Here is a 23930-nt window from a genome sequence, read left to right on the forward strand (position 1 = left end):
GAGGAAAAAACACATCTTTGGGTCAAGTGCTGGGGTCATTCAGCTGATAGTCAATGAGACAAACATTAAAATGTTGACACCACCTCTCCCAGGAGTCCTGAGTTCCTTCCCCCCTGGCACTGCCACAGCCTGTGTTGCACTGGGTGTCCTTACCTCCCATTCCTGCCTGGCAGTTCCTCCAGGAGCAGCTCCAGCTCCTGTGCTTCCATCCCCACTGGGACAGAGCTGTCCCTGTGTGGGGGCTCTTCCCCACCTCTCAGCAATTCAGTAGTAGTCTATACAAGCACTTGGACAGACTGCATTTTATTATTTTCACACTTCATGGAGATCATCTCAAGGAAGCTACAGGACCAATAATGCCTTTTTCAAGCGTTTAACATTGAATGACTCCCCAGAATGGCAGCACTTCAGTCTTGCAGAGAAATCTTGATCTTGTGAGTGGATTCACCATTTTTTTCTGTCTCACCACATGTGATTCCCAGCTAGCAATGTGTTCTTTTTCTCACAATTATTTTTTGGTAGCATGGAGTAAATCCTCAGGTGCTTCTCCATGTCAGGAAATATTAAAATGCCTGGCTTTACATTTTTCTCAACCAGTTCTATTTGCTTTGTTATTAGCATTTAGTAACTTTTTTCTTCTTACTGTCAAGAAAGCATTAAAACCATTTGTTTGCTAAACATCAAAGTACATTGTTACATTTCTGCCTCTGGTTGTCCAGTTTAGGAATTTGGAATAACAGTGAACCAAATTGTCATTTTTAGAGGGTCACAGCCTCAACTGGTGCAGAGTGACAACCAGCTTATGCTCTTCCACCAGGTGGAAAACCTTAATTGAGATCATCCTTTTGCAGACCCTGTGTTGAGGAAGAAGTCAAATGGTTTGGTGCATAATAATTATAATCTCTTCCCAACTATCCCTGGGAAAAAAAGAGCTTTAGGAAACATGTTCATTTCCTGCAATAAGTAGTCATTTAATTAAAGAACAAAAGTAACAGGAATCAAAAATGCTTGCAGCTGTGATTCTGTTAGACAGTATATAAAAAAGAATGAAATTATAATACATTAAATTAGTTTTTAGAACATGAACTTAGGTGTTTTACAAACTAATTGTGGTAAGTTCAAAATGTCTTGTCAACGTAATACTGGATGACAGAGTGTCATGTCCACTTATGTCAGAGGCCTTGGAATGGTAAAGCCTGTACATGCACAACATCTCCTTTTCCAAGGCAGCCTGCAAACAGTTCCACTCAGGTGGGAAAGGAGAGGAGGAGGCTCTTCCAAGCAGCTTCACTTCAGTCTTTCTCAGCAGCTTGTCCCACTCCACAGGCCAGACCCTCCTGCCTCCAGAGCTCGGGGCTGGCACTGTCCTGTCCCCAAGGGCTGCAGAGGCTTCACTGCAGAGTCCTTCTGTCACAGCAACGTCCAGGGAGCCTGCACTGAACCTCAGGGAAAGGCTTCAGGGTTCCCTGATGTGTGTTCAGCAGCAATATCAAAAAGTAAAGACAGATTCTTCTCAGAAGAAAATTTCTATGGCCTGTGAAATCTAGGAGGAAAGAGAGACATTTTTCAAAACTCTTTGCAATATAATTCAATTATTTTTGATTCAATTATTTTATGTTAGATTAACAAAATTTTTAAAAGCCCACAGAAGGATTCATTCTGTTTAAAGGTACAGTGACAGTGCTGAAGAATATTAGCAACTCTCAATTTTCCCCAGCACACTGCCAGCCCTGTGCCACAACTGCAGTGCAGGTACAGTCCTCAGGGCCAGTGTACCTCGTTTACATTTCTTTGGGAATGCAATTGCAAATCCAGGTATGTAGTTGATGTGGGGTTTTTTTGTCTAGTAAAAGAAGCCACAGTTTGTCATTGGTAACAATATTCTTCACTGTGCAGTGATCTTTTTTAAGAGTTAAGCAATGTTGAAATTCTTTATGAAGTATGAGGAGATACTGTTGGTGAAATGTTTGATAGTCTTAGATTCTGGAATAAATATTCTTCTTGCTCTGTAGCCTTGTTCTTTTGGCTGAGATCCATAATTAAAGCCCCAATCATATGCAATGCCCTAGCACTAATTGTAAATTGGAAGCCTGTTTACTCCTAATATCCTGAACAAATTTCAGAATCTCTCATTATCATCTAGTGAGACTCCCCAGGTAGCTCCAATTAGGAAATGTGAAGCTCACTGCCAGACTGAAGCTGCAGCCATCCCTTTTCCCTTCCCACGTTCATTCCATCAGTGCAGGGAGGCTGCTGTGCCCTTAATGATGCCTTCTTGCAAGTACCAGTGGCTGTGGAATCAGCCTCTCATGTTGGTCCCCCTCTCGAAGAAGGGAAATGAATGTTTTGGTCTGTGTTTGAACACAGCCCCTGGCAGCAGTACTGGCACATGGAGCAGGCACTGCCCTGCCCAGGTTCCCAGAGGAATCTCCAGTCACATGGACAGTGACAACAGCCCAGCCCTGTTCTCTCTCCTGACCCCCTCCTGACAGGGAGTGTCCTTAAGTGTCATTAAGTTACCTGGGGCTCCTTCCAATAGCAACTGCACTGACAGGGAATGCTGCAATCCCCAGGCTGAATGCTTTAGAACAAATCCAATTAGAACAAAGGCATTACCCCTGGGCACTGGCCTTTTATGGTCAGTGCAGTTCTGGATTTCTGAGCAGGGAATTTTCAGTGTTTGTGATAAGGCTGCAGGCTCGAGTACATTAAATTCAGAGATCTTTAAACAGTTTATTATGTTGTTCTATTTTTAAAAATCATATTGTTTTCTGTGTTATATACTTTAAATTTTTTGTCCTATCTTTGAATCTTTGGTGCAAGGAATGCCAGCTGAGGGATGCTCTGGAGAATGTCTGCAGGTTTCTTGGTATGTGCTAATAAAATCCCCCAAAAAATCAGAAAATTTGGTTCTCTTCAGGAAGAGAAATGCTCCAATTTTCTTTTAATATTAACCTCCCTTTGCATATTCTGTGCATCCAGCACATAAGAATGCAATCCACAGGTTCAGGAGTCAAGGAGTCAGAGCTTTTAGCAGGCAGCAGAGATAAACAGCTGGCAAACTGACCTTGTCAAATGTTTGCTGGATGCATGAACCTCCATTTCATTACTTTTGTATTCATTCAGCTCCTTCCGAATTGCTGCCTAGGAATTGAAAAGAGAAAAACATGAACAAATAATGTTGTGTTTGTGAGCAAAATGCCAGACCTGCAGAGCAGAGCAGTGTTCTGGGGTAGATAAACCAAGTACTGGGTAGAGCAGAGCACTCTTGTGCTGGTAGAGGTGCTGAATATTTGGGTTGTATGGATTGGTGACACAATACTTCTCATTTGTTATTGATTTCTGACAGGGTCACTGCTGTCTAGAAGCAATTCTGACAGAATAACACCTCAGAGCTGGTTGTCTCACATTTAATAAGATTCCAGTTAAAATTTATTAAAGATTAGGAGAAGCTGCCAAGAAATTGATCCATTTTTCAGTCACAAATGCAGAGGTGCAGCTCTGACCCTGACTTCCTGAGGTGTGCCACCAGTATGAGCAGAACTGTCACTTTCTTTAAGCTGCCTTGTTAATTGAAACATGAACATTGACAGAGTAAAACCAGGAAAAGTCTAATTGTAGTAAAGGTACATACAAGGAAAATATTAAATTCTTATTCTGTTGATTACTATGGAATAGCTTATTCACCATTTCAGAGAGCTTGGGAGAGCAGCTGCAGGAGTAGAAGTGCTCTGTTCCTTTTCTATGAGTTCTCTAATCCCATTTGTCCCTTACTGGGGAGACACTGGGATGGAAACCAAAGTGTTTGAGGTCTCAGCACAAAGCCATGTTAACAGTCCTGTGTTTGCCATTTCCCAGTAATGGTCTCAGCATCCTGCTCCTGCTTCCTGGAGCCCTGAAACTTCCCAATGCTCTGGCTGGAATCATGGTGAACTATTCTTACTACTCAAGCACCTAAATGTGACACTTAAATTGGGCTGTGAATCAGCTCCGTGGCAGGTATGTGATGGGGCAGAATGAGAGTTCATGCTCAGGAGAATGTGGGTCCAGTGACTCCTTGAGCATTCATAGAAAAAAGGAGAGGAAATTTTTGCATGTGTGGGACAAAACTTCCAGTCTGAGAATAAAGGTTAATACTCTGTTGGCTGGAAATGGTTTTGATTTGGAACCTAAATACTGTATCCACCTCTTTGGGTGGGTAGGTGGAAGCCTTTCGAGTACTAAATAGGCTTTTTTATGAGATTTGTATGATTTCAACATAAAAAATCATGGAAAATTTTACAGAGCTGAAATGTTGCAGAGGTTCAAGTCTGTTGGGAATGTGATGTATCATTACAAAGCAAGGAGAAAGCAGAATTTGTTGTTTGTCAGTACCTTGTCTGCTGCTGACAGTCGTGTCCATGGTTTATCTGCTCTCCTGTCGTAGTCCTGTGCTTTTGCCACTTCCACATAATCACTGAATCGAATCAGGATCTTTCTGTCTCTCAGTTCATCAACTGTAGGTCTCTGGTTAAGCTGTATTCAGAATTTTGTGAAATAAAACCAGGGTTAATAACAAATGAGTCAGTGAAAAATGCAATATTTGCTTCTTTTCATCTTGGCTCAGTGTGCATCTACAAATATGGAAAACCACCCAACCCTTGGAAACTCCAGGGAAATATTTCACCACTTGGAGAACTGCTAGGAGAGTAATAATGGTTTAAATGGAGCTACAGCACAGTGCCTTTATCATGGACAAAAGAAGAAAATATCTTAACCCAGATATTGATAAAATATATTTTCAAAATGTAAAGGAATCATGAAGGATTTTTTAATGATCTCTGGATAATTCTGGATGCTGGAGGATGCTCTACTACAGGCAGAGGCAGATTGTCTGTGTGAGATTCTCAGCACTAGACTCTCTGTAACAATTTCAGTCAAGCCTGAACAAGTTATCAGCATATTGGTCTGTAATTCCATTAGGGATTTCCAAGAACAGAACAACAAGATTTCGTTCTTATGCTGAGAATATTTTAAATGCAAAAAGAAATGTACTATGGGAGCAGACATGGTGTTCAGCAAGGAGTCAGCTCTGCTACAAAGAATGAAAAAGTCCTTTACCAGCAATGGAGCTGACAAATATGCCATGATACCCATTTTCTGAGTAAATTTATATGTAAATATTCTACTCAATTTCATCTAGCTGAGATAAGGTAGGTATGTCTATAATTGATATTACCAGACACTGCTCCCAGACACTGCTGAGGAGGATGCATATTAAGGGAGGTTCTGTGTAATAACAACCTCTATGGCTGGGTGATATTATAATAATTTTGCTAAATTTCTAAAAGCTAATAGCAAGTATTGCAAGATTTTACCTTTCTTGTCAGTCTCTGCTTGATTTCCCTCCTCTCCTCCTGTTCCGTTTGATCATTTCGTTCTGCAGAGAATATAAAAAAAAAGATGACTTTCCTCATGAGGAAGTTTGGTGTTTTCCCAGGTTCCAGGCAATAGTGAGCACAGCCCAACAAGCAGCTGGCAGTTGTGTGTTTTGGAAATTCAGTGCATCCCTGGTGTGAGCTGGAGCACGGAGTCACCTCTCTGTGAGGACACCGTGCTGGAGCCAGTGTCAGCTCTGAACTCCACGGGGATTTAATGAAACAGCCACACCAACACTCCACTCAGATCAGCTTCAGAAGGAAAACCAACACACTCCACAGCTGATCCATCTTCCTTTTTTACTCTCCATACTGCTGGGGCCATTCATGCTGTCAGATGCTCGGGAGTCACTGCAGCAGCGCCAGGGAGGGCCCGTTGTGCCCTCAGCCCTGCTCCCTCAGGCTGCATCACTCCTGGCACTGGCTGGCACCTTGGCTTTCCCTGACATGAGACCCCTTCCTCCTGCCAGGGCTCCTGTGCAGAGCTCTGAGCTCGGCCCTGTCTTTGTGTGTTGTGCCTATTAACATTCCAGCCGTGAGAACTCCTACACGCTGGCTCTAAAAATAGCCCGGAGTGCTGTAACAGTGAGAAATAGATCCCCTGCCTTAGGAGAGGAGTTAATGGCGTTTCTATTCCCAGTACTAGCTGTTACTAAATTAAGGCGTGAGCCCGTGACCTGAACAAAGCTGCAGAGCCAGAGAAAAAGGTTTAACCATTCAGGGATTCTCTGGGTACTACTCTGGGGTTTATTGTACCTCTTGCATTAGATATTTCCAGTGTTAAAGCACACACGTGATTTCTACTATGCCTCCAAAACCCACTAGCACTGCAGATGGATTTCCAAGATATTTTTAACAATGAAGCATTTTTCTCCCTGATTTTTGTGCTCATTAGATGACACTGAGATGCAATCAAATCTATTTAAAATAACATAGAAGTGCACAGCTCCACCTGGCTAGGCTACAAATGTGAATCAAATGAATTTAAAATGCTGTAATGTGCTGCATTATAGTTCAGTGGCAAGGCACAAAATGTAAAGAGAACAGGTCAGCTAAAATTAGTGCTGTGTCAGGGATGAGCAGCTATTTCAGTCTGCAATGTGTAAAAGAGAACAGGCTTTCAAAAGTAGAGGGTATTCTTAGATATAGAGACACCTGCAAGAAGCTATTCATTCAGCTTTAGTTCACCCATTTTACAGTAGATATTCCTATTTTGTATTTTTTTTTAAATTAAAAAGAGATAATTTTCTGTGGTGTAGTGCCTTTTAAAGATATGATGTGATATGCAGTGAAAGAACTGCCCAGAGAAGCTGTGGCTGCTCCATCCCTGGAAGCCTTAGAGGGAAATTGGTCCAGTGGAAAGGGTTCCTGTCCATGGCAGAGGCTGGAATAAGAGGATTTTTAGGGTCCCTTCCAACCCAAACATTTCTGTGATTCTATGATTCTAATTCCCAAAGAAAAGCCAAAAATACACCTTTCTGATCAAAAAATACTTTTCCAAATATAAACGGGTAGTAACTTATTTCTATTCACTTGGGTTCAGTGCTTATTTCCAGCTTCAAGAAATAAAAGAAATAGTTCTTTTACAAAAAAAAAGAAAAAAACAAACCTGAGATTTGATATGAAATGCTGGCAAGGGGATTCTAAGACTCAGGCATTATTACTCAGCCAGCCCAGAGAGGCTTTTCCCATCACCATCCTTCTGCCCACACAGCTCCATTCATTGCTGAGGGCTGGCTCTGTGAATCTCAGCAGAGCTCTCCCAGTGCTGAGGGGGCCTGTGCAGAGCTGGAGCTCGTTCTGAGCTCTGTGTGACACCAAAGCATCTCCTTGGGACTGCACAGTGGGGTTCAAGAGATGCCTTCTTGGCCTGAGTTGGGCTTTCTGTTCACCAAGGACACATCTGACACCTGGCCTGTGATTTTAGTTCATTTGCTTTTCATGCTTGGTGGGAAGCCAGCAGAGTTTCCATGGTTAAAGGACTTGGAAAATCAACAAAATTGTAAGAAAGTGCCGGCTTTAAGTTTGCTTTTTTAGGTATTACTTTTATCTCAGAAACAACTCCCTGAAGGAGATAAGAAATCACTGTTTGAAATCTTGCTGAGATTTGCTTTAAAGTGACAGTAGTTGTACTTTGCAATATGCTTCTCTTTCTTTACCAGAGCTGTACAAATGTGAATTCTGAGTCCACGAAAGAACTTCTGTCAGCAGTGCCAATTATGAACATCAAAGATGGTGGGAAATGCACAAAATTGCACAAACCCTTATTACACCTGGAGGAGGTCGTGGGGATTTCACTGAAGGGCTTTTATACTGCTACAGCTGTACAGGATACTCAGCTTTTATTATAATGGCAGAGGTAAATAAAATGGAAGTGGTTCTGATCCCAGCTGAACCTGTATAAAGCCTGAGCAACTCAACAGAAGTCAATAAATTTGCTCCATGCTGGGAGCTCTTTAAATGAGATACAAATCTAGACCAGTATGTTTAGCTGGTATTCAGGAAGTATCTTTAATTCTGCTTTATCTCCTTTCTGCTTTATCTCTCTCTAAGCTCATTATATGAATGTATTCAAACTTTTTTATTATTAAAACTGGTCAGTTGAACCCAGATTAAGGATGTAACCAGCACACTTCAAAAAAGTAAACATAAAGGAACAGATTTTTTCAGTGGAGATCAGCTTTTCCTTAGCCAAGGAAAAAAACCAAAGAAACAGATTTTCAGAGATTTTAGTTACTGACTCTTGAAAATCTGTCTCCACATAGTTCAGGATCTTGGGTTACTGCATTTTCCTGCCTCTCTGGTAGATGACAGGTGAAGTTTGGCCAAGTTCACCCACTCATGTTGCAAAGAGGGTTTCTTTCCCTCCTCAAGCTGTGCACATGCAAAATAGAGTTCATTTTACTGTGTGTGATCTGTGCATTGGAACTGTACAGAAAACACTGCTAAATACAGGCTGCCTGTGGAGCCCCTTTGTGTGAAAACTGAATGAAATCCCAAATATCTTCAATGGCAAGAACATAAGGTTTTTCCCTAGAAATCACTAAGAAAGTTTTTGAGATACACAATTTTAGGTAACGCATTGCTGATGACTTTTTTCCTAGTGAATTACAATCTCATGATTAAATACAAATCAAACAGTGTAGGCAGCACTGCTTGTATGACAGATTTCTGTGGCTTTATGCTTTATGTTTGTTTAATGAGAACCTATAGTTCACATCACTCTGGGTTTTGTCTCTCAGCATTAAAGAGACTAAACAGCAGATGGATTTCCCCTTTTGAGATCCATAGTGGAGACAATTTCAAAGCTCTCACCTTCCCCTAATTCAGCAGTTTTAAGGGAAGGGATTATGTTCATCACTTGTTTGATCCCTTGGAAACACTTAGGAAAAGAATTGCAAGTTTTGCCTGAATTTGAGAGATGCTGAGAACACTCCCCTGTGGCAGCACCTGTCCCAGGCCTGGGACTGTCCCTCTAATAATTCTGGTATCTCTGGTATCTGATCTTTGACTGGGCAGATCTCCAGTGACATGAGCAAACAGAGTGGACAGAATCACATCTCTGCAAGGATGCTTCCCCCAGCCACTCTATTGCCAGTGCTATTCAGTGTTTGTCCTGAAAATCCATGTCTTGAAAAATGTCACTCCAAGTCTCATGGCACTGTGACACTCAGATCGTATTCCCCTCTCAGACACCAGTAACAGTGGAATCAGAATGAAAATTATTTGAAAGCCTGAACCTGAACGGTTCTTTTTGTCCTCAAATTGCAAGTCTTTGTGAAAAATTAAAACTTTTAGGCACAGAAAATTATCCCAGTGAATTAATTTATCTATTTCAAAATAATATGTTCTGGAAATACAATCACTAATTTCAACAGACATACATAAAATACTTTAGAAAAAAAAAAGTACTCACGTTTCAGTATATTCCTTCTTTCTAGCTCCTCAACAGCGGGTCTTTGGCTGAGTCGCCTGCGGAAAAACACCAAAATCACATTTTGTACCATGCCTGTTCTTTGGAAAGTCTGTAGAATTCTGACTTCTGGTTGGTGTGTACAAAATCTCTCTCCAGGACTCGTGAAGAAGGAAAAAAAAAAAAAGAATCCTGGCAGAGAATTCTTTCTTATATTATTTTTCCCAAATGCCAGGAATGCAGGTAAAAGTTCTCCTCTAGTTTGCTCTGGTGTCAGCGAAACGCTTCCTCGGAACCTGCATCCTCTTCATGACACTTTCCAGACAGTCAGCTGGAACCAGCACTCTCCAGAGGTAAAATTCACTCTCAAGGTGGTTATCAAAGGAGTTTCACAGAGATCTTCTGCCTCTATCACTGCCTTCACCTTTTAATCACGCACAGCAGCACATTTCCTTCTCTCCCTCACACCAGCAGCGCATCCTGACAGGGGCAGACTGGGCAGAAATAAAGCTTTGCTGGGATTTTCAGCAGCAGCCCGATGCCCCAGCTCTGCTCCTGCCTGCTGAGTGCAATTCGTGTGCTGCTCACAGCCCGGCTGTCTGCACGGAGTGTCTTGGTTCCACCTCCCCTTTTCAGTAGTGCTGCCTCAGGATTGACTCTCCCAATCATATGATCGGTGCCACAGCGATTTTATTGCGCATACTAAATGAGCCTCCCCCACGAGGAGGCACTGGGATATCTGCAGAGGATCTCAGGTAATTGCAGCCCTCCCTCCCCTAGGCAGGCAGACACACACACACAGACACACACAGACACACAGACACACACAGAGACACACACAGACACAGACACTCACACACAGACACACAGACACACACAGACACACACAGACACACACACAGAGACACACAGACACACAGACACACACAGACACATGCACACAGACACAGACAGACACACACACACAGAGACACACACAGACAGACACACACACACACAGACACACACACACACACACACACAGACACACACAGACAGACACAGACACACACACACAGACACACACACATACACAGAGACACTCACACACAGACACACAGACACACACAGACACACACACAGAGATGCACACACACACACACACACACACACAGACACTCACACACAGACACACAGACACACACAGAGAGGCTGCATTTGCTGGTTTTCATGTCAGAATGCAGCCAGCAGATCGGAAAGAGCTCCCGATGCTTCCTGGCCCACGTTCTGGCAGCGCTGAGGATTCTCATCCTCTGCTCCCAGCAGATGTTGCCAAACCAGAGATGAAGTTACAGACACAAAGAAATCCTCAGAGAGGGGACCCCACTGCATACTGCTGCAGTTGTTCCTCTGATGGGTATATAAATGAATAATTTTAAAGTCATGCTGTAGCAGGATCTATGTTTTATCACATATGGAAAAATGAAGAAAATTGTTAACACACTGCAAAAAAAAAAAAAAAACAGTAAAATCACCTAATTCTAATTTTTCCTTGTTTTGTGAGCCCCACCCAATACACCTTCCAAATAACTCTGTGGTCACATGTTATCAGACCAACAACTCCTCACCCTTTTTTAATTAAACCCTCTGGAAAAACTCTCATCTTTGGCAACAGGAAGCGCCACAACTACTGCACCAAATTCACACTAACAGAAAACTTAGATGAGCTCTTGTGCAGAAACACCTACACCTAACTCTCACTCTCCCTTCCTAATGCTTTCTATCACCTAAGGCTTTTCTCCTGACCTCTGGGTGAGATACTCCAGCAGCAGAAGTTGCAATAATCCCAACTGAAATAGGAATGATGCTGAAACTAAAGGCTTTAAACATATATTTTAAATTCCTGCTACCCTTGGACTCCTCCCTGCATGTCTCAGAAATTACACAAGTCCAGCTAGGTTTTGTTTGAAACAGATAAAGTGCATTTTGTAATATAAATCAGGGAAGAATGCCTTACTTGGAGAGCTCCTCTGCAAATGAAAGATCCACCCGACCTGCTGCTCATATGCTTCTCTCAGCTATTCTTGATTACAGCCCTGCCATGTGAGATTGATAGATTCTCCTAAATCTGTACATTAGATTTCAGAGGCCCCTTTTAAACTGGGGGATTAAAAGCCTAACAGAATAATTAGACCAGTATGAGAATGGAAACGTATATGAATATTCTGTCATTCTGTGTGAATGCTCTGTATTTATATATAATATGTATGATGGTTGATTATTTAAACCCCATTTCCCTTTTGGCTTTGATAAATACATGTAAGTGCTCATTTTTCTGTGCACACCCTCAGCCTTACCCCCAGCAGAATGAAAAGGTGCAGACAGACACAGGACTATGTGCATCTGAGAGCACTGCAGGGTTTATCCTGGGTTTTTCAGAGATACAGACCACACTTCCAAACGTTGCGTCACAGTCACAAGACTAGACACAGACTTTGGTTAAAAATAAATTTCTAACAGGGTTTCAGGAAGGTGGGGATAGAGTGAAAACACCAAGTACAGGGAGAGTCACAATCAAAGGAGAAGTGGCAAAAACCTCGGACGGTGTTGTTAGCAAGGTCTGGGAACATTTCAGGTCTATTTGTTATTTCTGCTGTTCAGGAGAAGCCTCTCTGTGCCCAGAGACAACTTTCACTTCCTTCCTGAGCTGCTGAAGGGGAAGGGCTCCAGGTGCCCTGACAGTTTGGGGTCACAGGGGCTGGAGCACAGCCTGGGGCCACACAGCTCTGCTGAGCTGGTTCAGGGTGACTCAGGGCTCCAGACCCCCTTTCTGCAGGACTTTACTGCAGGCACTCAGTTTGGGGTCATTGGGATGGGGCCGTGTGTGGCACAGTTTGGGGTCATTGGGAGTGGGGCTGTGTGGAGCACAGTTTGTGGGGATTGGGATGGGCACAGCTGTGAAAAACAGGAGCAGCATTGGCAGCAAGGAGCCATGGAGTGCCCAGGGGCACTGACCAATCACAAAGGGAACAGAGGGCACACAGGTGCAATGCATTAACATGAGGGGGAGAAAAGGGTGGGCTAAAGGCTAAAAAGGGCAGATATTTGCAGCCTTCTGATGTGGTATGGTGTTGCTCTGTATGGGTTAAAGCCTTCTGAAATTGTATGGGGATGCTCTGGGTACCGTGGCCATCTGAACTGTGACACTTTGCCACTTGTGGAGTGACTCCCCTGCCTTGTGCGCTCGCCCCTCAGAGCGAGACCCCCGTGGCTGCTGCAGGGCAGAGCCCGCCCTGCCGGCTGCTCTGTGGGGACCCCTCAGCCCCAGGAACGCCTTCAGGGCCTGCCTGCTGCCAGCCAGAGCGAGACAAGGACAGATCTTCTGAGGGCTCCTGGCAGAGCACAGGTCACCCCTGTAGAATCCACACCCCTGCTGAAGGAACTTTAATGTAAGAAACCATTTTGGGTGAGTTTGTGCCTCTGCTCGGCTGAGCCGGCCTGTGCGTGCTGCAGGCTCCGAGCAACAGGTGCTCTATTCTGGATATTTATTCCATGTTTCCCTGAAGCTGATAGCTGTGAAATCCTGTCTCTGGCAGAAGCAGAAACATGCCCTGTGTGCAGAGCTCAGTGAGTTTCCTCAGAAGGGACTGTCCATCCCTGGGGGAGCCATGGCCTCGGGAACGCTGCCGCGCCTCAGGGACACCAGGCCTGGGGACGTGGCCGCGACTCCCCTCACACCACAGGGAGCACAGAACAGAGCATGGAGGGACTGAGCAGCCAGACAGGATGCTCACATCTCATATTTAAAGGAAACAAACTCCAGCTGAATAACAATTACCAGCAGACTGCAGAGCAGGGGAGAATCACTCCAGTGTGAGGCTCTGGAGGATGAAACACGCACCTGCCATGAAGGAGCCTTTGTGATGGCTAAAACCTGAGCCCTCAGTAATTATGGATGGTCCCCATGGACTTTGCAGAGAGAGGATTTTGTATGGTGCAGGTGATTTTGAATCAGTCCTGCCTCATTTCCTGTGGATCCAGTGAAGTCGCTGCCCCTGGCTGAGGAGGGCTCACCCGGGGCCAGCCTGGCTCCTGGGCTGCCCAGCAGCCATGGCTGGAGGTGCCTGAGGTGCACAGGAGGCTCCAGCACTGCTGCAACACAGCGTGGTCGTGGCTGGGTGAGTCTTGTGCTTTTCATTTCTGTTCTTTTTTATCTCAGGAGCTCACAGCCCCACGTGGACTCACCTCAGCAAGGTGACTGTGAGCTCCATGGGGAGCACTTACATAGTCCACCACTTCTGCTGTGTGACCATAATGATTTCCTTTTAGCTGATTTGGATATCTATTTCTTGCTTCTGGGAAAAACAGCCAATTAATGCTCTTCTGTTCTTGGGTGTTATGAAAACCTAGGTTTGGTATTTCTGTGCTGCCTGGTGAGGCAGGAGTGCTCCCTCTGAGCACCTGTGGGGCCAGGTCTTTTGGGGAAGGTCTTGAACCTTGCTTGAAAATGCTTGAGTTACTTGCAGGCTGCTCCTACCTCTGTCCAGTTTCCCCCACAGTGTCACTGGAATTGCCATGGTCTCATATTAAGAGTGCTCAGCCCAGGATTTTGTTTCCCTGTTAGTTTAAACCAAGGGATGCCAAGAGCAGCAGTGAGTGGAGCTGGACTGGCAGCACTCAGAGGTGACTGCAGCTGCCTCTGGGAAACTGAGCACAGCTGGAGGCACCAGAGTCATTTTGCTGTAAGTGGTGTCTGGGTACAGTTCAGAGATTGCTGTACATGTCAGAGATGCTCCAAGTTTGGACAGACACCAACACTTCCTCATAATACTAATCACCCTAAGTGTGTGGGGGTAAAAGGGAATGGACACACAGTATTTTATGTGCAGCTCTTTATCAGGTTCAGAAAAATTGCAAAGATTTTATGTTTCTGCTGTTCTGTGCAAAGTGAGCATAAACCTTCAAGCAACAGGTGTTCTTCAGTGGTTTGAAGCTTGGGGAGTGTTCTGGGTGTATTTTCAGGCTACCTTTAGAATGTTTTCTCCAGTAATTTGGGCTCAGAGAGATGATAGCATGTATTTATTATAATCTCTAAAAAGCCAAAGACTTTGCTTGCTCCCATGTTCTCCCAGTCTTCCTCCTGTGGCTGAGAGGAGCAGATCATTGCAAGTTAGCTCAGTCACGTGTGGCTCTCCCCAGAACACCCTGCAGGTACAGCCAGCTGTGTCTCAAGGCCCCTCAGTGCTCAGTTTGCACATGGCCTCCAGGTGTTTGTTTTCCCAGTGCAAGGTGCACATGTGAGTCCTGTGACGTCCATGAGCTCCCTCTGCTCTCAGAGGGGCAGGGCAGCTGTGGTGCCTGGCTTGTTCCCTTGGTGAGCATGTGCGGTGCATAATTGCAGCAAAACACCTTCCTCTGCCATCAGAGCCCTGCCAGGATCCTGCTGGACATGAGCACAAGTGTAGATGTGGATCTGGGCTGTGGGGAAAGCCACCAATGGCTCATCCCCTCTGGAGCAAGGTCACGTTTGTGAACGCAGCGACTCGCACACGTGCCTCTGGTCAGAGATCAATATTTGCTTCATGCTCCCAGATTTCCCCTTCTCATTGAAGGGAATGAATGTCTTGGGAGCTCTGCTACACAAGGGCTGATCATATTGGACAGTTACAGGCAACTGAGTGCTCAGCAGGCTGAGGATCTGCATGGCACAGCAGCCAGGGCTGCTGTCAATGTGTCCTGGGAGCAGGGGCTGACTGCCACATCCTCTGCCCTCACAGGTACCCTCAGCAGGGTCTGCTTTGTCCCTTGTGGGAGCTGCATCCCAGCAAAGCCACAGCAGGCTGAGGGCTTGCAGGTGTGGGCACAGCATGGCTGATGAGAGGCCAGGTTGGGACAGGTACAGCCCCCTGTGTACATGTGGGGCTGTGCTGACTTTTCACACCTCAGACATTCCTTCCTTTCTAGTTCTCTCCTCTTATTAGTCTGTATCTCACCTGCCTGCCAGACTCAAGCAAGCATTCAAGCAGAATCCAGTGAAATAGCTCAGGTTTCTGTGGTTTCTTATCTGTCCCCAAAATGTGTTCCTGTTTCCCATATATGTTTTTTCATAGAATCTGTTGCACAGTATCTGTGTGTATGATTGCCACAAAACTGAATTTCTTTTGGATTTGTAGCTGAAGCCAAAAGTTTCACTTTGGACTCCTGTTGCTGGTGTTAGTAAGATCCATGTGATTGTGATGATCCTCTCCAAAGGGAGGAGTGAACTGGGCAGACTTGGACACGTGTGTGTGCCTGTGGACCCTGCACTGACAAGGGAGCAATCAATCCAGCCATCAGTAAATGAGCTGTAGCCAGCAGCAACTGCATTGATTGTTCCTCATGTCAGGTGGTTTTGCAGATGAATTGGGAAGGGAGGTGGTGGGAAGGATCCCTCTCACAGCCCAGGCAAAGGGAGGAGAAATGGGAGTGCCCTGGTTTTGCTTCTCATAAAGCTGCTTGTGTCTGCTGCCCATCAGGAGGCAGAGGCTCTGCCTCTTAAATTGCCAGAACATCATGTTCAATTCAACAAGAAGTTTATTTTCATCCTGCCTATAAGTAGCTGTGAAGAGGATGTGTGCCAGGGCTTTGAGTCACCCACGCACTGCTCTGTGCCTGCTTGCAATGTACAATTATGGGTAGTAGTAAATCTGTGGTGGGAGGGACTTCTCTGTTACTGTCTGTACGAAATTAGAAGGCAGACATCGAGACACAAACTTGTTTTTACCCCAAGGTAATTCTGGATCGTGTAAAAAGTGGGAATTGATGTGCCAGCATTTCCCATAACAGGAAAATCATAGAATCAGGATAGTTTGAGGTGGAAAGGACCTTTAAAGGCATCTTGTCCAACGCCCCTGCGATGAGCAGGAACATCTTCGAGCAGATCAGGTTGTTCAGAGCCTCATCCACCCTGACACTGAATGTTTCCAGGAATGGGACATCCACCACCTCTCTGAGTAACCTGTTCTAGTGTTTTACCACCCTCACTGTCAAAGTATTCTCGCTCATATCTGATCTAACCCAACCTTCCTTCAGATTAAAACCATTCCCCCCTGACCTATCACTATCTGCTCAGGTAAAAGGTTGCTCTCCCTCTTTTTATATAACCAGCTTTAATCCCTGGAAGGCTCCAGCATTGTCTCCTTAGAAGCTTCCTGTCCCTAGGCTGAACAACCCCAAAGCAGAGGTTCTCCAGCCCTTGGAGTCATCCTGAGAGGAGTTACTGAGCTTCTCTGGCAGTAGGCAGCTCAGAGCAGGGTGAAAAGGGTGAGCTGGTCTGGTAAATGTTGTGAGTTGCCTTCTTTAAAGTTCCCTGATATTTGTGCCTCTGTGCCATCATGTACTATTTTTTGCATCCAAATAAGAAAACTACAGATAAACACAGAGGCTTTAAATGTTGCCTTAATTACATGTGTTATTTATTTGTTTGGCCTTTAGTTCTGTCTGGATTTTCAAAGCTGCAAATCAGCACGAGTTCAGTTAATTATGTTGTCACTCATCTACCAGGCAATTACAGCTGTCCATCATTATCATTTCTGTGATAGGAGCCCTGCAAAGGGCTCAGATTTCAGCAGAAATAGAAACCACACACTTGCCCAGCATGACCCTTGTATCACAGCCCACTGTCCCTGAAGGACCTGCCCTGTGACAGGGCTGTTACTGCACAGGGCTGTGAGCGCTGTGTGGGCTGAAACAACAGCACAGCCAGGATCTAACTGTGCCAGAGGACTCAGGTGGAGAAGGCTTGAGGGTAAGCACTGTTCTCAGCACCTGTAAAGCCCTGCTGCATTTGACCTTTGGGTGTCTCATTTCCCAAGGTGTGAGGAAGAAGGGCCAGGCACAGCTGGGAGCAGATCAGGGCCCAGTTCAAAGCCCTGCTGCAAAGCTCAGTGCAGCTGCTGAGCATCCTCCCTCCAACCTCAGCAGACTTTTGCTTTCATACCTCTCTCCACACCCAGATAAAGATTCTTGGAGGATGCTGTTGCACATTGTGGGACCAACATAAAAGAACAGCTTTAAATTTCATCTGAGTTATTAGTTAATATGCAAGAACTAGCACGCTGGCATGGGGTTTAAATGTAATAACTGCTTATTTCAGAGCAGCAGCTTCCTCATCTCCCTCCCACCTGCTTCCCCACTCTGTGGTTTAACAGAGCTGCTGGATAGTGGATCTGTCCTGTTTGTGATAGAATTACAATATTTAGTTATTTGGGTGACAAAAGTGCAATGGGTTGTTCAGCCAAAGACATGTTCCCTGTCTGTAGTTTGATGGGTGTCTTGTTCAGCAGCAATGTCAGTGTGAGCAGCACTGTTCTCATCAACAGCAGCTTGTTCTCACTTCTGCTCTGCCTTGCAGCTGGGCAAAGAGCTGGTTTGGGGAATACTTTCAAGCTAAAAATAGCTCAGCAAGGCAAAGTGCTGAAAGAACAGATTCTTCAAATAACAGAGCGAGTGGTGCAGCTCCCAGTGCCCCTCCTCTGCTGAAGGCTGAGGAGAGCTCCAGGCAGTGGGTACTGGAGGGTCTTCCAGGAGAAACCAAGTGCTGGGTATGACCTGGTCACATTGTGCAGGTCACTGAAAATGGTTAATAACATTCCATTGTAAAGCAAGAGATTTTCTTTCTTTTTTTTCCCCCTTTCTTTTCTCTCCTGAAATAGGAATGGAGCTCTGTGTTCCCACAGAACAAAAAAGCAAAAAGCAAAGCTACATATCTACTGCTGAAATGATACTAAAATCCACTCTGATAGCAATGCTACATATCTACTGCTGAAATGATACTAAAATCCACTCTGATAGCAACTGCATGAGCAGCAGGAGGGAGTCTGAAATACGCAGCCAACAGAGGCAAATCTCAGCCTAGTGGTGGGGACTGCCACTGACCTGAGACTTTCCTGTCCTAGTGACAGTTGTGTACTGCTGGGTGCTTACTGGATTATGATAAAAAATAAGAAAAGTGGGGGAAAAGGTAAGAAAATAAAAAAGCTAGATTTTTACTTCACTGTCTGAACAATCCCTAATACAATGTTCGTGCCTGCTGTCCTCCAGAGAGGCTGGGGCTGCCTTGTCAGCCACCTTTGTGCCCTGTACAAAATGAAATGTCTGTAGGCTCGTGACTCAATTTCCTGGGAAGCCAGGAGTGCAATTCCAGCCATGGCACTCAGCGAGGACAGGGACAGGGTGACAGGGAGACATGTCAGTTCTGTCTGTAGCTCTAGCTCTGTTTCACAGGGCAACAAGCAGAGATATTGTCCATGGATGGAAGTGTCTCAGTGTGTCCTGGCCTCAGCTGGGATGCTCAGGGCTGCACTAAGATCCTGCAGTACTGTGCACTTAATCCATAAACAGTTGGCCCTACAACAGATGCCACTGCAATGTGCAGCTGTGGGATTTGGGTCACTGGAAGAAACCACAGCTGGATTTGCAGAGCACAGACAAAGTATTGGTGTGTGGGGGCTGTCAGCTGTGTGCCAGTTCTCCTCCTCCCCCTCACTGGATGCAGCAGGATGTGAGAGTGGCCCTTCTTGCCATGGGTGTGAGCTGCTGGGAATTTCCCCATGAGGTTGGGAGAGCATCCTTCCCTGTCACCTGGAGGTGCATACCAAGGACCCTTTGGCAATCTGCAAAGTCTGGGAGGTGACAAATAAACCTCTGCAAGGTGGCTTTGCAGTGGGGATTTACCCCAGAGCTGGGGGTATGGAGCTGTGACCCTCCTAACCCAGCAGCTCCAGGCAGGAGGGGACATGGTGTGACACTTTTGCAAACCCTTTGTAGTGTCAAGCTTGATGCCAAGGAGCAGCTTTCTGAATTACTGAAGTAAATCAAGGCAAATGCAGCACTCTCCAAGTACTCTGTGTAATCCCTGAAGGAAAAACATAAATGACAGCAATTTGTGGAGCTGCAGCTGCTGCTGGGCCAGGCAGGCCCTGCTGGGAGCTGTGTGTGGCTGCACAGCTGCTCCCAGGCTGCAGGAACCTCGCAGGGAACGCTCCCCTGGCGAGGCAGCACCTTCCAGTTCTCGCCTGTCACTCACCCACACAGGCTCCAGGGATGGGGGATCCCTGCCTGCAGACAGCGTTTCACCATCTGCTGCACGAGTTTCTGTTCCTCTCGTGCACGCTCCTGCTGGCCCAGCATTTTCCAGGACAGTCAGACCAGCAGCTCGGCCTCACACTGTCACCAACCTTGGCTGGCCAGAGCCACATCAGCCTTTGTTTCCAGCAGGCTCTGAACCCTGCTCTTTACTGCACTCTTATTTGCTTTTAATATTTTGCTTCTTTCAAAATTTCTCTTGAGGTTATCTGTTGGTTTTTCAATACAAAGAGTGTTCCTGCTCTCAGTGCAGAGTGAAATGAGAAATTCCATTGACAGCTCAAAGATGTGGTCCAAAAAGTCTGTAGGAGTGTGAGTCCCCTGGTCTCAATAATCATCAATTTTGTAGTTCTTTCACCAGCAGCTCTCACAGTGCTCTGCAAAGCTGTTCTATCTGTGGTTATATCTGTTGGACAGATTAAGACAATGTGGCAAACTGTCTTGTCTGAAAACCAGATTTGCAGCCCCTCTGAGAATTTATTCACTTCCCTGTGGAAGTGGTATTTCAGTAATTCTGTTTTCCTTTGTTTTTTAAATTGGACAGGGTGAGGAGTATGACTTGTCACTCGATGCCACTGTGACACTGAGCGCTGCAGACAGGCTAACTTACAGGAAAATACAGGCAGGATTTGAGTTTTAAAATGTCATCCTCATATTCTGCCTCCTCTTCTCCAGAGCCTTCTGGGATCCTCCTTAACTTTGTTTAGGATCCTGTGTTTAGCTATGGTCACGAAAGTCCAAATAGAATTTGCTGGCAAATGTCACATAGAACAGAATATTCTGATCTTCTGAAAACTGAATAAAATGTAAGAATTCAATTATGTAACGTTATGTTTGGAAGTTACAGCTGTGATTTGTTGTGGTACAACACGAACTGTCACTGCCAAAGCTCAAGGCTGCCACACAAAACCTTGGGGAGGGCTCTCAGGGAAGGATCCCCTGGTGCCACCTCCGCGATTGTCCTCAGAGCTGTTCCCTGCTGAGGAGGGGCTGCAGCTGGGGAAGGGCAGGCAGAGCTGGGGGAGCTGGCAGTGGCTCCCAGGCTCAGACAGGTCCTGGCTCTGTGCACACACCTCCCTCAGAGCCATTTCCCTGCCTTTTGCAGCTGCTCCTGTCCCTGCAGCTGGTGCACAGCAAGGCCCAGCATTGCAGTGCTGGGCCTCTCCCCACCAGCACTCCCTGCTGACCCTGAGCCTCCTGCTCCCACCACCCCTGGACACGAGCTTGGCCTTTCCACACACTCCATTCATTCCCTGTTACCTTTTCCTTCGTGGTGTAAACAGGCTGATAAAGGGATTTCTGTAAGTTAAACTGCACTACGCCCATAAATAAAACTTCCTTACCACATCAGTCCTGGTTTGTTTAACCTTCTCTTGAGAAGGAGGATTTTTCCCCAGCTGGGTGGTATTTGGAAGTGCTGCAGCCACTCCCAGTGATGATTCTAACAAGGCTGCAGTGTAGCCTGGCCAGAATATGGCTTTTGCAGACACCCTCAAATTAGGCTGATCTCTGTGCAACAGGCCAGCTGCTTTCTGCAGAGGCTGCTGAGAGGGCCTGGCTTTCTTTTTTTTTTTTAACATAATTTCTGAGAAACTAATGAAGTATTAATTCATTCAGAATTTAATTTGCTTAATGAATATGATCATCTCAAGCAAATGACACTATGACACTGGTGGTTCATCTGTGATCCATGTAGTCTTGGTTTTGAGAGGTTTTTTCCTGCAGTGAGGCACTCAGGTTTTATTCTGCTCTTTGTTTCTTGCCTGTATTCAGCATAGCTTTATGAAAGCAAAGTGACTGACACATCTTTGCAGAACAATGGACTAGCTAGATTGCAGTCCCTGTTTCTAATGTGATTTAAGACTCAGATTTTGTCAGCTTGCTGGTTCTTGTTTCCCAGTTGCCTTGATGTCCTCTGCATAAGTGGACTTTCAACAGGAGGAGGTCCTCAACCTCCAAAGGTGTAGTCCATTTCTTCTTAATTTCACTAGATAAAACCATGAGCAAGGATTGATAAACCTGTGAGTGCTTGGTTTTATTTGTTTGTTTTCTGGTGTTTTCTATGTGAGAGCTAAAGGAAAAGATAGAAAATAAGAGTGGTTTCCAGGAAAAAAAAAAAACAAAAAACCACTCTCCAGAGTCTGGGGAGGTCAAGGAAGTGTGCTGGGTACTTGGATGAGTTAATTATCCTGAAAAACAGATACTGAAGGAAGCTTGCAGTACTCTGGCTGACTGAAGTAGCTCCCAAGACCTGGTTATCCAGCTGCAGCTTTCCAGCTGGGCACAGGCAATGGAATCAGACTTGGCTAGAGCCATGCTTTAATAATTGATACAATTGCACTTCATCTATTGAGGAAAATCACTGACCTTCTGTTCTGACCTATTTTCTCTCCTTCCCCCACTTCCTGTTTTCTAAATATTTATTTCTTTCATTTTTCTCCCCCCTCACCTTCTCTGAAGTTATTTCAAAAACACAGGAACTGTGCTAGACTGACCCAGTTTTCCATATGAAAGCAGCAAGCCCAAGCCTGTGATTCCTGGAGGAATTGAGATCCTGAATGAACCAGGCCACAGAAGTTGTGCTCAGAGCTGCAGGAGGAGGGAACTGTAGTAACTCACAAAATCTGGTGAACCAGAAACTGCAGGGTATGAATTACAGTTTCCTTGGATCACATGTGCTGAGGCACAGTTTTCTTGGAAGAGAGCCCAAAAATATGATCAAGTTCTTCATGGGAAAGCACAGGTGATTCATCTGAGAACCCTCCCCATAAAACAGGGATAACTCAGTGCTGTGCCCCAGGGACAGTGTGTGCAGCTGTGGCTCTGCACATTAAGGAGCTTTTTCTTCTCCATACCAAGCCACATTTCAGATTTTGGGGGAGAAGTGACCATTTAGGTATTCTGCAGGCAATCCACTGCAACAGTCATGGTGACACTCATTGATATCCAGTCTGCCTATAAATTTTGTTAGGTTTAAAAGGCAAGTGGGAGGAGAACCTCCAACTTTACCCCCCTCTTTAAAAATTTAAAAATTTTTTAAAATCTCTTTACCCCTCTTTTTAAAATTTAAAAATTTGGCTTTATAAATTTAAAAGGCAAGTGGGAGGAGAACCAACACAACATCCAAACGTTACCCCTCTCTTTTGTTCTCAAATGCTTTGAAGTAGCACATCTGAAATGGATGTGTTAAAAAAAAAAAAAGCAGCCAAACCCCTTTCTGTCTGAGACTGTGCTTATACAGTTCACAGCCTTTCAGATACACACTGTCCATCCCATCTGGCTTCTGTTCCAACTAAGTGAAGTAAGTGCTTGGCTTTAAGTGTAGAAAACATTTTTCCTGAATTTCATTAATAGATCTAACCCAAAAAACCATAATCCTAAATCCTCTCAGTGACACAGTGATCATGCTTATACAAAGTGAGGGCTGCTATTGTGAGTGCCTGAATCCCTCCCTGCCCAGCCCCTGGGTTATCAGGAGCTCACAAGTGTTACAGCACCTTGTTCTGGTCAGCTTTTCATCCCACAACAGCACAAATCACTGTGACAACCAGAGCAGCTTACTTTGCTCTCTATCGATTAAGCTCTGCAAATTAAATTAAAGTAATTTCTTTCTGTAATTACTTTTACTGCAGACCCACACAAGCTCAAGGACCTGAATCATAATCCAGTGTAAGGTGAAGCATTACAGAGCATTACTGGCATTTTATGCATTTCCTTTTTGCTTTATGACTGCTTGTCTCACCACAGGGGTTGAGCCCAAATCTTCAGGCGTGGGGAAGTGCCCAATTTCTGGGAAGGGATCTCAGCTGAGCATGAGCTGCTGGTAGTGGGTGGGTTGGCAGGGCAAAACAAGTGCACTGTTTTCTTCCCAAAAAAGGCTTTTTCCTTATTCAATGACACTTGCTTAAGCAGTTTTTCTGCAAGTTTATTTATGTGATTATACTGCTCTGTGATACTTACAGCTTTCTGCGCTCTGATTTTTTTATTTCTAGTTTCACTTGTGCCACTTATGTCAGATCTATTCGAGGAATTGACTCTGTGTCCCAGAAAAAGCCCTGTATATTCCTATCTGTGTTTCCACCTGCTGCTCTGCTCTTCTCTTGCCTGCTGTGCTCTGACCTGCTGCCCTTGCCTTCACTGTGCTATGGAAAACAGATTTGATTAGGAATTCCCAGCACTGGAGCCAGGCAAGTAGAATAGAGCAGTGGAAGGAGATAGTGTCTTCTCAGAAGACAATCTTTAATCAGCTGTGCCCTGGGAATTTGGAACTTCATGTTGTTGCCTGGCAGAATTTACAGCCTCTGCAGTGACATTGCCTCATGTTTGCACAAATACTCCCCATTTTCAGCAGGAGGTGGATGCTGAATCCTCAGCAATACAGGCCTGCCCTGGGAGCACCTCTGGGTCGTGTGCTTGTGCTCAAACCAGGAAATAACCCTGGACAAATGCAACCATGGTTCAACCCTTTATAAGTGAATTAATGTTCTTGCCAGACC

At 45.2% G+C, this 23930-nt stretch overlaps 1 protein-coding gene across 3 annotated transcripts in view; it reads right to left on the reverse strand.

Annotated features, from left to right (window-relative positions):
* Positions 1-946: 946 nt before the first annotated feature.
* PHACTR3 (phosphatase and actin regulator 3) overlaps positions 947-23930 on the reverse strand; it is a 100055-nt gene continuing 77071 nt past the window's right edge. For all 3 annotated transcript variants that reach the window (XM_054644293.2, XM_054644294.2, XM_054644296.2), the window contains exons 9-13: positions 9334-9389; positions 5358-5419; positions 4375-4515; positions 3068-3144; positions 947-1543 (exon numbers count right to left, since the gene is read on the reverse strand). In XM_054644293.2, the coding sequence (XP_054500268.1) occupies positions 1528-1543; positions 3068-3144; positions 4375-4515; positions 5358-5419; positions 9334-9389 (352 nt within the window). In that variant the 3' untranslated portion in view covers positions 947-1527. The remainder of the gene's footprint in view (positions 1544-3067; positions 3145-4374; positions 4516-5357; positions 5420-9333; positions 9390-23930) is intronic.

The sequence above is a fragment of the Agelaius phoeniceus genome, chromosome 17 (genome assembly GCF_051311805.1).
Source record: "Agelaius phoeniceus isolate bAgePho1 chromosome 17, bAgePho1.hap1, whole genome shotgun sequence".
In the NCBI taxonomy this organism is placed as follows: domain Eukaryota; kingdom Metazoa; phylum Chordata; class Aves; order Passeriformes; family Icteridae; genus Agelaius; species Agelaius phoeniceus.